The following is a 14,501-nucleotide window of genomic DNA, read 5'->3' as shown; positions in this document are numbered from 1 at the left end:
AGTGAAGGGACAGTCAGGAGAACTCACATATATTACAGCAGTTTATTGACAGCTCCATACTAGCTAAACTTCATTCTAGGTCATACGGTTCATTTGTAAAAACTTTGCAATTTGACTTCATCCTCATTTCCTGCACAGAAATGACCTTGCTTCCAAAGCACATCATCGTATCAATAAATATATAAAGACTGACTATAGAGATGTGCTTGCTATAGCTCTTTTGTGCAGTTTTCAGGTCAGTGTGGAAAACACACTAGAATTTGATATTAGCCACATTTATAAAATAACAAGAAGATTCAAACTAAATAAAACATTTAAATAGAGTACCAACGTTTGTAGTGAGAATGCAGCCTTGCTCTCCATTTACCTTCATTAAATGGAGTTAAACAGTAATAGTCTAATCAGACATATCTTTCAAGTATAACATGAGGGTTTTGCTATAAACTAACACTTTAAACTATAAAACACAATATTCATTTTCACTTAGGTCACGAATAGACATTTATTGCTTTGTACAAGTGATATGTACACAATGTGGAAAGAACATGTAAGGCCTCAGACCTGTGAAGTGAATTAGTTGGGCAGATGGTAAATCTACTGTACATAAATCATGAAGTCCAGGCTTATTGTGATGAAGGATTAAACACTTGTTTGTTTCATTTTTAAACTGAATTACTATAATGACAATATTCGCTATTCAGTACCTATTGATGCTAGTCTAACAGAGTTCGGCATTTAAATAAACTCACATGTCTATGCTATTCTTCTATTGCACATTCATGGAAATTATATGAACACATGAAGATACTGTGATGGCTTGATGAATATTTGAATTCTTGAGCATGCTTCAGTGAATTTCCTTAAAAGAATCTTCAACCGAAGACCTACAGTAAAAGGATTTGCTTGGAGGATTTGACAAATGCGTGATTTCCGTGAGCTGTGCAAACTACATATACCTGAAGCATTTTTACCTAAATCTCCTAAATCTGTTGCATTGGTTTCAAGTTGGGAGATACCTGTTTGGGGGAGAAAAAAACAGAAATGTCAAAATGATGACCCTGAACTCAGATGTTAGATTTTATACAAGCAACCATTTTAAGGCTGCACTTGTGTTTAAATATCAATATGCTGGAAAGCGTTCAGTGTTATTAGTCTTTGTGTAATTCCAAAACTGTACCTCAAAGGGTGTTCCTGTGCATTTCTTGATGTCATCTGGCGTTAGACCCTCCCAAACCTCAATCAGGGTTAAACCTTTGTCCTTGTCCACATCAAACACGGCCTGGAGAAGACAGGAGAACAATGTGACCATGACAGAAGTGCCATCAGATGTGCAGCCATGTGGAAGGGAACTGCTCTGACCTTGAGGATGTGGTCAGATGGAACACAGAAATGCAATGTGGCCATAAAATAAAAAAGCACATGAAAAGGCACTTTGTGTGATGTGATAAAAAAAAAAAAAAAAGATTTTTCAACACATTTCTAAACAATAGTTTTAAGAATTCATTTGTAATAACGGATTTATTTTATCTTTGCCATGATGACAGTAAATAATATTTGACTAGATATTTTTCAAGACACTTCTATACAGCTTAAAGTGACATTTAAAGGCTTAACCAAGTTAAGTAGGCAGGATAGGGCAATTAGGCAAGTTATTGTATAACGATGGTTGCTTTCTATAGACACTCGAAAAAAAATCTAGCTTAAAGGGGGCTAATAATTCAGACTTCAACTGTATGTGTGTATGTAGATAGATAGATAGATAGATAGATAGATAGATAGATAGATAGATAGATAGATGATAGATAGATAGATAGATAGATAGATAGATAGATAGATAGATAGATAGATAGATAGATAGATAGATAGATAGATAGATAGATAGATAGATAGATAGATAGATAGATAGATAGATAGATGGCATAATCATGTGTATAAAAAAGAAAATCAAACACAGAGTCTAAAAACGCTTTTGTATGAGGAACTACTTTCTTCCGCCATACTTTCACATCTGCAGCTGACGTTAGAACAGCAGAAACTATTGCTACTTCACCAACATCCATTTAGGGTGCTTTCACACTTGGTTCATTTGCCTGGACCGTACCCAAGTTCGATTGTCTCCCCCTGCCACCTCCTCGGTTGGTTTGTGTTCATACTGTCTTTTTTCCTTCTGAACCCCGGTACGCTTGCGTCATTGAGCTGCTGTTTTGTTTACGGCCGTTGCTAGGTCACGAAAGTAAGCGCAAAAATGGAAAGACGTCCGCACATCGCAGTCATTCTGCTTTATCTGAAGCTTGTGGTTTTGGACATACAGAAAGCAAATTATTCTCCAGCATAATATCTAAAGCAGGGGTGCGCAAACTCTGTTCTGGAGGGCCTGTGTCCAACATATTTTAGTTCCAACCCCAATTAACACACCTAAACCAGCTGAAAAGCAGCACAAACACTACCAGATTACTGTTGTGTTTGTGATGAGGAAAAATGCTAAACACACGTGGGCATTTCTTCTTTCTTTTTTTTTACTGAACTAATCTGCTGTAACGAAAACAGGAGACTCATTAGAAACAGATGGTCAACCAAAAAGAGACTCAGGGTTATGCAAAGAGTGGCCAGCACAAAATACATACATTCCTGATATGCACTCTCAATACACTACAATTACCATAGGTTAAATACGGCACTACAACAAACAAAAGAGAGAGATCGACTTAGAATGTAATTTACCAGTTTAACAATATTTTGATTAGCTGTAGTTTGAAAATACGCAGATATTTTCCCATCTAAGAGCTTATTATGCAGTCTCTGTCACCATCTTGTGGATGAACAATGTCAACCGTCTTTGGTCTGCTACATGACAGGCTAATGGCCCCTGACACTGTCTCACAGAAATTATAAATATTAAAAATAGGCACTGTCCTTATATATAAACTGCATAGTTGCAATCTAAACAACTACATTCTCAACTAAAAAAAAAGCCTCAATTAGGAAAACTGTAGTGTCCTCTGCTTATCGCTGTATGTGGGCGGAGTAATACACAAGGGTGAAGGGTTAAGAGGCTGGACAAATGCAGAATATTGCATGACTCTTAGCCAATCAGATTCAAGAACCAGACAGAACAGTTGTATAAATTTATCCGCAGTGTTAACTATTTAAGTCAGTGTACTATGCCATGCTGTATTTACTATAAGTCAGTTGGATGATCTCAAGTCAAGTTACTATTTCTGATAATACTTTCTATCAAGCCCATGCTCATAATTAATTATAGCTCGATTTATTCATAATCAAATGTGTACATGAAGAACAATAAAATCTATAATGTATTGAAATGACAGTTAAAGCTGCATTTATAACAGTGTTATTAATACTAGTGATGCACTTCATCTCTAGCGTTTCTATGAGGCTCATCCTCATAATGAATTATAGCTCTGTTTATAATTATCTATAATAAAACTGAAATTGTAATGCAGACACAATCCGAAAAAAAGCAGAATATTTAATTAAACGCATTTCAACCCATATTTTAAATTATATGCGATGCTATGCAGAGCAGATTTGAACTGAGCTCAAAAACCTCCTTTTTCATATTAATCTTGCTCTAATTTAGATAATGTACTTTAAAATCAGCTCAGATGAAAACATCTCACATGCACTATTAGGAGAGACATTGCTTTTTAATGTTCTCTATGTATTTCAGCTTACAGTGATTAAAGAACAAACAGTTCTGACACAGTGTTAATATAATAACATAAAATGCAGAATGCTGGGCTGTTTTTTGTTAGGTTAAATAATTTTTGTAATTAGATTTTAACCCAGCAATTGGGTTTATTCATATGTGACCCGTAATTGTAAGCCAGCATTTTCAGAAGTTTTTGTGTTTTAAATAATATTTAACACACAATGTTGCTTGTGAAGACATAAACGCCATTTGTTAAATCAAGACACGTACAAAATGCATGATAATGACTTGCAAGAGGTCAAGCACATGCACTGCGCATGCTAAAGGCTACAAGTGAACCAAATCATGTATGTTCTCATGAAAGCAGCAGTCTGTTTTTAATGTTCAATGTGACCCAGAAACCTGTGGAGCACAACCTGCCACGGGCATCACGCTTGCCTTGAGCCTGCTGTCTCTATATCCTCTCTTCCACCTCAATGAGAGCCTCTAATTGCTGGAGGATTTGCACTGCAGTGTAACAATGCAGCCGATAGGAATAATCCACCTGTTCCAGTCTTAAACTCTGACAGTCCTCCCCCTAAAAAAACCCCCAAATCTTTCTCTCCTCAGAGATTGTGCTGCATGCTTGTTTGTTGTTGTTTTTTTTTTTTTTTCAAAAATCAGGGGAAGGCAAATTGAACAGTCAAATGCGGCAAGATGGATGGAGTAATCACATCACAGCTTGCCAGAAATGTTTATATAAAAACTTCCATTGCTGGAGATGTGTGTGCCGCTGAGATGACAAGAGGCAAATTGGCTCAGAAAGCCGCTTTTAGATTCATCTGCGTTTTTACGAAAGAGAGTTTGCTGCAATTTATTGGTTCAAATTCTATGACAGAGCCACATACTGTATTAAAAGCCCCTTATAATAAAAATAAGCACACCAACGAACATATAAAACACATATAGCTATTAAAAAATAAATAGGAGGCCACCTGAAAACTGGCTTTTTTTTTTTTTGCAATCATACTGCATTTCTTATTCTATCAAGGTCTGACAACATTCATTCCATATTTGAAATAAAACTATTGTTAATTAGAGCATTTTTACAATTTACTCACTGAAAATTAAGGTTATTCCACCAGATATTATTGTTAGAACTACTCTATTGTTCTGTATTGAAACCTTTGTATTAGTTTGTCCACAAATAAATGCAAACAAGTCTAAAACACTGCACCTTTTTGCTATTTTATACAGTTGTACTAAAAAGAATGCTGTATTTCTTAATAACCACTTTTATTACTCATGAGATAAATATCCATTTTTACTTGATGTAGTAGTGTACTAGAAAAACTACTGACCCAAACACGGAGTCATTTGTGCAGTTTTTACTGAATAATTGGCTAATGCATTAAAAGGTGTTCAGAATAACAGTGTGGAGTTTAATGAAGGAATACATTTCCTCTCTGAAAAAAACAAGGGTTATAATTCGTCCTTTATTAGGGCAGAAAGTCAGCAAAGGTGTCAGACATTGCTAAAAAATATGTATAAATATGTTTTGTTATGTGAAATAGGTCATTCCAATCCAAATATTGTTCAGAAGAACAACGTAATTCATGTACAGTAAAAGTTGATTGGACAAGGAAATATTATATGACAAGACGCTAATCTAAAATTTTCTCAAATTCTATAAAGGGCAACAAAAACCTGAAATATGTGGAACAATACAAGCAACTACAGTTAAAACTGATCAAAGAATAGAGTGGCAAAGATACAGCAAATGATTACCTTCAGAAACATCAAAGATGGTATAAAATTACCTGTAAGTACAGTTACAGTCAAAAGACGTTTGATGTAGGCTCAGCTGTCAGCAAGAAGCCTCCATCAAGCACCATTGTTGAAAAAAAAGAAAAGAAAATGGCATATGCAGAATAAGAAAAAATATTTGGCAAGGGACACATCGACTGGCCTAAACAAAAATGTGGACTGATGACAGCTAATTGTTCTTTCTTGATCTAGTGGTCATTGACATTATGTCAGACAACCCCAATGTACACATTTCAAGCCTCAGTACACTGGAGACTGTAAAAAACGCAAAAACCATGGTTTGGTTTTCTGTGGCATTGGGTGCACAAGTTTTATCAGAAAAGTTTTATTTACCAAGTTATATTTTTAACAAAAAATATGTTCTATTATGCTGAAGGGGATATTTCCCCAAAATCAGTGTTTCAACAAGACAACAATGCCAAACACACAAGCATGTGAGCAATAATGTAGTTAAAAAAAAAAAAAAAAAAAAAAAAAAAAAAACTGAGGTAATGGAATAGTCAGCTCAATACCCTGACCACAACCCAACTGAATCTATGTCGGGTCAAATAAAACACCAACAATACCAGTGGCTATAGAATTAAATGTTAGTTCAGTAATTTGATAGCACGCGTTATAAACTCTTAATTAACCACCAATAATGAATCTTCTAAAATGGCTGTAAAATCTTAATTATTCATTGGGTTATGCTGAGAACATTAATACCAAATTTGCCATATTTAGGCAAACGTCCTGTACGTCACATTGATTTTGTTCAATAATCTTCTTGTGCAAACTTATCCTCGACTGTTGATTCAATGGTCACCAAAATTGACTCTGATCATCTTCAGGCCATGCAGACCAAAAGTTATGGAAATCATATAGATCAGCAAAATGGTTGTTGTTTATGGCATCGACAAATGTGCTAGCACAATGTCAAAGTGCATCAGAGGCTGTGACTCTGCAATGCTTAATGATATTGACACTGAACTTTAGATGAGTCATTGGCTTCTCACAATGACCCTAACACATACATTTGGTAATAGCGCCACCTAGTGGTCAAGAGTTATAAACCATTCGCTAATCAATAATGAATCATAAATTTGCTAATAACTTTAGACTGCATATATTTGATCTCAACTTATTCCTTGGGTCAAGCCAAGAACACTGATACCAAATATGCTATATTTGGCTAAACTTCCTTTCCGCCATATTGATTTTGTTCAGAAATTTCTTTTGCAAATTCCTCCAAGAGAGATTGCCAAAATAACAACAAATTTAACTGGGATCAGACCATGATGACCAAGTGTTGTTAAATTCATGTCAGTAGGTGAAATGGTTTTTGTCTACGGCACTAACAAATGTGCTCAAATGCTCATTCTGGCTCAGAACTGCTCGGCCCCTTAATTGCTGCTTGCAGCTATATTTTTAACTAGATTGGTATTAATTTTAACATGCATAATTCATAATATCTATTAGTACTTTGATGTCAAATTGAATGTGTAATGTTTTCACTATATTAGAAATACAGAAATAAAGACTATTTAAAAATAGTTGAATTTTTTTTAAACAATAGCACTTGTTTATATTTATTTTTAGATTATATAAATTCATCTAAAACATAAAAAATTCTTTGTAGACTTATTCTCATGAGATTGAAGCAAGGCATAAATCAGATCCTTTAATCTTCATTAGCTATTAAACTGGCCTCGGGGTCTTGAAGAACATGAGGGTTAAACTAAAGGTTCCTCTTCTTCCCGATGCAGAAGCTCAGCTTGTTAGTCTGACAGACAGGGGTTGTGTTGAACAGCAGGGTGACACGACAAACACAGGCCGAACAGAAGGTGGTGGCAGTGTAGCTGGAGACGTCTAACCTTTTTGAAACGCTGACAGAATCCTTTCATTGGAAACCACGTTGTGTAATTGTTACAAAAGCAAATGCTGGCATAGCATACAAAGAGGAGGTGGGGGAGAAAGAAAAGGGGAGGGCGGCATGTAGGACTGCTGTTATAAAGTCCAGTGGTACTGCTGGCGAGATGAGAAGCCGGATCTACAAGAGCCAGCAGCAGTCCATAAAACCCAGCTGAGAGACTCTATGAACAGCTGCATCTGTCTGGAGAGATTAAACCTTCTCCTAAGGTTTTTTAAAGGGATAGTTCACCCAAGAATTTATATATATATATATATATATTTGTATGGACAAAATAACAATTGTTTCATATTGTTCCATCGTTCATTTTGTGGTGTATTATGGTAATACTTTTTCAGAATTTATTTTAGCGCAACATTATGAGGGTGCAGGCAGAAACATGAAAACAAGCATCATGACAAAGTACAAAAAGTGTGAATGAAACGTTTACATTTAGTGTATTTTACAAATTTTTGTTTTTAGATTGGACACCCAGGCGAGTACACCATCAACAAATAGATTTGCTTCTAATCATCTAAATCCCAGCATCAGCACATTCAATAAATAACAGTTTGTAGGCAAAAGCAGCTAAATGCCACTTGCCTTTGACAGAAAAAGCCGTTATATCCCGACAACCAATCAGAAGGCACGCATCGAATCGCATGTTTTCAATGTAGCAGTACACTGATACGCCGGCTTTCATGAGGAGACTGTTTTATTTCGCTTTCGATTTCAAAGTAGTTTAATGAACTGGATGAGGCTGTCCGACTGTCAGTGAATGGCAAATGAAAACGTCTCTTACCTCAAAACTCTGTGCATTATAAGAAAAAGAAAACACAATGTGCAGTCGGAAGTGTAGCATGCATTCATAATGTTTTTTTGCGGAGCAACGCTATTTTAAATTAGTCAGATTTACTATACATTAAACGGCAACTCTGTTTCATGAAAGACAGAGTTAAGGTGTCTTTCTTTTATCCCACGTGGATGCTATGAGAATAAACAAGAGGTCAAGACCTTACGAATGGTAAGAATGAATGAATGACAGCTTCTAAAATTGTCTGAGAGGCATCCTTTTTTTGCCCAGTAGACCTTGTGTTTTATTTGCTAATTTAAGCTATTTTTTAAAAGATGAACATAATATATAAAACTATAAATTATTTGTATCACTTAATAATACTTATACATCTGATAAGCTTTTTATATTAATGGACACTGCACAGATATTGATGTTTTACAATGTTTTAAACTACAACATTTGAATCTACCAAGCTTAGTTTACAATGTTTGCAATGTTTATATTGTTCTACTTCTACATAAAATCTAAATCCCAAATATCAGAAATGACAAAAGATTGCTGAGATTTAATTAATGTTAATGTTATTTATTAATGCACTTACTTGACAGATTTCATGAAAACGGTGTTTTACTTGCAAATGTTTCATGCGATATTCCAGTTTTATGGATCTTTGGATATAAAATAGCTTTTATGGGCCCGACCATACACCCGGCACAATGTGGCGCAAGGCGTGGCGCAATTGTCTTTTGCTAGTTTTAGTTTGGTGCAAAATTGGTTTTGAGTCGTTGCACTACGCTGTTTAAAAAGCAAATGCATTAGCGCTCATATGTGCGCCCACAGGCGTTCTGGTCTAAAAAGAAAGGTGTTCTGAGGCGCACTGCTGGCGCGTTGGTATTTTGAGAAACTAAAATAGATTTTTCATTAGACAAAAACAAACTCCAGTCTAAACTCCGGTTGCGCCTCGCTTATGCACTGCTTAATACGCACAAGAGAGCAATAGGCAAATGTCTTTACGTATGAAAAAATGTAAATATTAAGGATATATATATATATATAGGATATAATAAGAATAGATATAGGATACAAATATAAAAAGGATTAAAATATTACAAAACATTATTTTCTAGTCTACATAAATATGAAAAATCACTGCTTTTATGTCTTCTTCATCTCGGGAGGCTTTTTCAGTTCATTCATAACAATTTGCTTTTGTATAATGTTATTATTATTAGCAGTATTATTTATTATATCCATATTTATATTTGTTTTATTAAAAACAAGCTTAGATTTGCCCACCTGTCAGGTTTTAGCCCATATGGGGCACAGCATGTGTTTTAGGATATAACTCAGGTTTATTTCTTCGTATTAACTTCGTTAATATTGTTTATTTATTCGTTTGCTGGAAATTAAAACTGAATTTAGAAATAGTTTTGAAACGAATATTTGCGCTTAACAAATGAAATTAATTATTTATAGGCTAATTGATGTCTGTGCGTAAAGGTTTCCCTATCCAAGATTGAAAGTGAAAGTGATCCATTATCTCTCCTTCTCACGCAGTAGATGCTCTGTTTAACAGTTTTCTGTTAAAAACTGTTTACTGTTTGCTTGTGAAATGCTCATTTTTTCCACTTAGACTTACTTTGCGTGCTGTAAAAAGCGAATGCGCTTATAGCACAACGCAGCTGGCTCTTAAAGGTAATGGGAGATGAGACTCTAATTGGTTTATTCTCAAAACACACCTATAACTCATTAAGAAAATAAACTCAACCCTTTTAGACCATGCGTCATGGCGCAAAGTGGATTTTCCCGTCCTTAAGTTAGCAAAAATGCGTTCTGACACGCCCTAAAAGCGATTGCGCCCTGCGTTTTGCGCTCTGCGCATGGACCGTCAAAATAGAGCCCTATGTGTTCAGCTGAATTTATTGTGATGCAATCAGAATGGCTAAAAACTAAATCGTACTGTTGTTTCACTTCTATTGATGCACTGAGAAGCAATATTGAATTCTAAAATCAAGGTTTGTTGAGATTCCAGGTCACAATTCCCACATGAAGGGGCATTCCTACTAAGTCAAAAACTCCTACTTTCCAAGATCAAATGTAATGCACCATATTAGTCTTCACTATAAAACTGAGTTTCCCACATCTCTGAATCCAGGCCATGTGGCAGAGCTGCTAATATTATTAAGCAACATTCACATTAAGAAGCTCTGGGTCTGAAAAAAAAAAACGGTCAATATGTAATGTCGCTCCGATCAGGAGATTTGATTAGGGTTGGTCCAATAATTGGATTTCCATTTTCCACTGCCTATGTGCAGTGTCATAACAATTTATCATGTCCCCTTATGTCTTTGTACATGCGTTAAGAGAAAAGAGCAAAGCCATTTTCACAGCTTTTCTCTGTGTTGACTGAAGTTTTATCCGAGACTGATTCGGTATATTGATGAAGTGATAAGCTGCTGAATAGATGACATTTATTCTTCACCAGAGGAGACTAGGTGGACACGGTGTGGGCTGTTGATTAAAGCAGCCTTCTAAATGTACAAAGGATGAAATCAATGACTCTTGTAAATCAAAACCCACCTTTTCTGTGATTATACGGTCCACACACTGCTTTCCGGTCAGAGGCAGATTGCACTTCTCCATAATCTTGTGTTTGCCACCCTGGAAAACACATGAAATAACAAAAAGATTCATTAACTGACAAGCAAACAATACAAATAATATTTTAAACTTTTTTTTTTTTACACATTACATATTATTCAGGTCATTTAACCACCAGGGTTGTTCAAAACTCATGATCTAAGAATTCACTCTCCTTCAGTTCATTATGTTGAATTGCCAAATCTCTTAACTGTGACTCATTAAATGAATTTAATCCTTCTAAATGAAAAACAATTATTGGATTCAGCATACTTCTCTAAACTTGAATACAATACATATATAACACACAGATTTAATACATTTTATACAGTGATATTCATGTTTATGTAATGCTCTTACTATTACTCGAACTATTAGCGCCCCTGTTTATTTTTTTCCTCAATTTCTATTTAACGAGGAAAAGATTTTTTTCAACACATTTCTAAACATAATAATCTTAATAACTCATTTCTAATAACTGATTCATATTATCTTTGCCATGATGACAGTACATAATATTTTACTAGATGTTTGTTCAAGACACTTCTATACAGCTTAAAGTGACATTTAAAGGCTTAATTAGCTTAATTAGGTTAACTAGGCAGGTTATGGTAATTAGGCAAGATATTGTATAACGATGGTTTGTTCTGTAGACTATTAAAAAACTTCTAGCTTAAAGGGGCTAATAATTTTGTCCTTAAAATGGTTTTAAAAAAAATCAAAACTGCTTTTATTCTAGACAAAATACAACAAATAAGTCTTTATCTAGAAGAAAAAAAAAACATTATTAGACATACTTTGAAAATTATTAAATATTTAAAAAATAAAAAATAAAATAAAATCAAAGGGGGGCTAATAATTCTGACGTCAACTGTATATACATACACGTGTTGAAACGTTATGTTAAAAGAAGCGATTTAAGCTCAAACTCATTTTATTTAAATACACAAAATTGAATTGGAAACACTAAACATTGCATTTTAAATCAAAACTTAAAGAATAAATAAACAAATATATTATTACTTTTCAGAAAGTGAATAAAAAGTAATTTATTCGGCTGTTCAAAAAATATGTCTGAATTGTTCTGTAAAAAATCTAATATTTACTATATTAACTGAAACTGGTGTGTTTGGGGTTGTAGTCTTGTTAAAATACTCATTTCAAGGGTATTTCCACTTTGGGAACAGGCAACATGACATTTTTAAATATTCTATTGTACTCAAATTGCTCCATGATCTCTGGATTGTGATAAATAGGCCCAACACTGTAGGGGAAGCATCCTCATATCACGATGCTTGCATCACCATGCTTAACTGTCTTCAGAGTGTACTCTACAATATATGATAATACACTAAACCATTTTTTCTTTATGTTTTGATTTAGAACTGAATGTTTAATGTTCCCAATGCTTTTGCTCATATTGAAATAAAAGTTATGAGTTTGAAATCCATTATGTTGAATATATGTGAATGGATTTTAAATATATACATTTAAAAGATACATGTTCGTCAACGTCAATTCTGCATGGTCTGGAATAAAAAGTAAAAAGGCATCCTCCAAAAAATTTGAATGGGTGTACAACCCTGTCATCCTCTCAGCAGCCCATGGGTACAGAAAACACTCTCCGCTCACAGTGCGCATCATCATTGGTAATGGATACACAGGCCCCGCTGACTCCATGTGCTGCTGGATCAGGGGATAATAATTAGAGAGCTGATGGCGGTTAATTCTTCTCATCCCACCAGGGGCAGGCAGCTGGTCCTGTTAGCCTTCCCACAGGCCATGAGCACAGCAGCTGTATCTTTCTAAGCCCATCTCTCTTGCCTTTCACTCCATCTCTGCCTCGACGGTCAAAATCGACACCATTCGTGACCTCAGAATAAATGTAAGCATATTTTGGCAGATGGGAACACTGAACTCTGACACGTATTATCGAACAGTGGTGTCCAAAGCTGAGTGTCTGAATGGCAGTTTTTTTTTTTCACTGCCTGCCACTAGATTTATAACAACAGACAGCATGAAGATTTGATTTGAGGCATCTGTTTTACAGCATATAGTGAATAGGACCTACAAACCGCAATAGTGCAGCATATGCTACTGAAGATGGAGCTAAAGAATAGTTTAAAGGAATAGTAAAGAGCACCACATGCCATTTCAAACGGTTTGCTGTCAAAGATTTTATTAAAAGCTCTTTCCTTTGAATGACAGTTCATAGTGGCTGTCAAGCTGAAAAAAGCTGCCACAAAAGCAGAAGAAAAGTAGGCCATGTGACTCCAGCTGTATATATTCAGAAGCTATATAAAGATATTGTATGGCTTCAGAATATAAAGAAAATCTATAATAAATTTGAATACTATTTTTTTTGTTGTTGTAAGAATACCCTGATATTTAAGCGGCTGCTGATACCTTTAAAGGGTCACGAAACACCAAAACACATTTTTTGAGCTGTTGACAGTGGTATATGTGTCCCACACTGCTATAAACACTATTAGGACACCTATATTTCACTAAAAAGTGTAAATTGGTTGTTTTTGCGTTATTACAAGCAAATTCGTACTTCTGGTTTGAAACTACTTTTTGAAGCTGCGTCACGGTCATGACATAATAGCCTGTATTCCAGCGTGCAGACTGGGCGTCTGTGCCAGAGTGTGTCTTATTACGTCTTACAGTGTGATGCATTAATGCATGAGTAAGGCTTGGTTCAAACCAATCAGCGCGCTCTATTGTGCAACTTCATTAATATTCATTACTATCACCGTGTTTTCAGGACAGAGATGCCACGTTGTGTTGGCAAAACAAGCGTGAAGTGTTGCTTTTATAGTTTACTGCAGTTAAGTTTCGTTTTCATTTTCTCTCTGTGAGAGCTCAGAGTCACGTGTGGATTACAGTGTACGCGACGCGCGACAACAATAACTTACGTGTCTAAGGAGGGTTATTGTTTACCTGAGAGCTGTTCTCATCTGCAAACGCTGAGATCTGGATTCGCTTGTAGTATTCTCTTCATAAAGACACGGCTCTAGTTGCTGGTGATTGTCCTGTCTCTACAGATTTGGTAAGTGAGCGACCAGTGCTCTTTGTTTATTCAGTTTGTTCGTATCTAACAAACTATTGCACAGAGTATAAACACGTTAGCACCACAACCAAACTTTAACCTCGTGTAGTGTTTTTACCGCATTTAGTGACCGGAATAACACACACGGCTTTCTGACGCTACCTGCCGTGTGCATCTAAGTTTCCGGGAAATGCGGAGGTTTTTTTTCTCTCATTCGCCGTGCGGTATCAAACATTGCATGAAAAATACACGCTTAGAGCAGCTCCTCGAATCAAATATCTCGTGTGTCGCGAGGGGCATGAATGAATTCCCTGAATGAAAGAGCCAAACTGCAGTTAAAGTCCACCATTTAATAATTTGGCAAATAATTCGACTACAGATGTCCATGTAGGTTAAACACCATCAGAAAGAAAAAAAAAACACCGTCAGAAAGCCGCGTGTGTTATTCCGGTCACTAAATGCGGTTAAAACCCTACACGAGGTTAAAGTTTGGTTGTGATGCTAACGTGTTTACACTCAGTGACTCGGTGCAATAGTTAACTTAATTCGATACGAACAAACTGAATAAACAAAGAGCACTGGTCGCTTACTTACCAAATCTGTAGAGACAGGACAATCACCAGTAACTAGAGCCGTGTCTTTATGA

General features: G+C 35.6%; 1 protein-coding gene across 1 annotated transcript in view; it reads right to left on the bottom strand.

Annotated features, from left to right (window-relative positions):
- Window positions 1-483: 483 nt before the first annotated feature.
- The window catches only part of oxct1a (3-oxoacid CoA transferase 1a), a 101,434-nt gene continuing 87,416 nt past the window's right edge, over window positions 484-14,501 (bottom strand). Inside the window, 3 exon segments of the mRNA NM_001007291.1 lie at window positions 484-1,016; window positions 1,178-1,279; window positions 10,744-10,824. Coding sequence (NP_001007292.1) covers window positions 981-1,016; window positions 1,178-1,279; window positions 10,744-10,824 — 219 coding nt within the window. The 3' untranslated portion in view covers window positions 484-980.

The sequence above is a fragment of the Danio rerio genome, chromosome 8 (assembly GCF_049306965.1).
Source record: "Danio rerio strain Tuebingen ecotype United States chromosome 8, GRCz12tu, whole genome shotgun sequence".
Lineage (NCBI taxonomy): Eukaryota > Metazoa > Chordata > Actinopteri > Cypriniformes > Danionidae > Danio > Danio rerio.
Note: the sequence above shows the minus strand (reverse complement) of the source record. Positions and strands in the feature narration are given on the sequence as shown.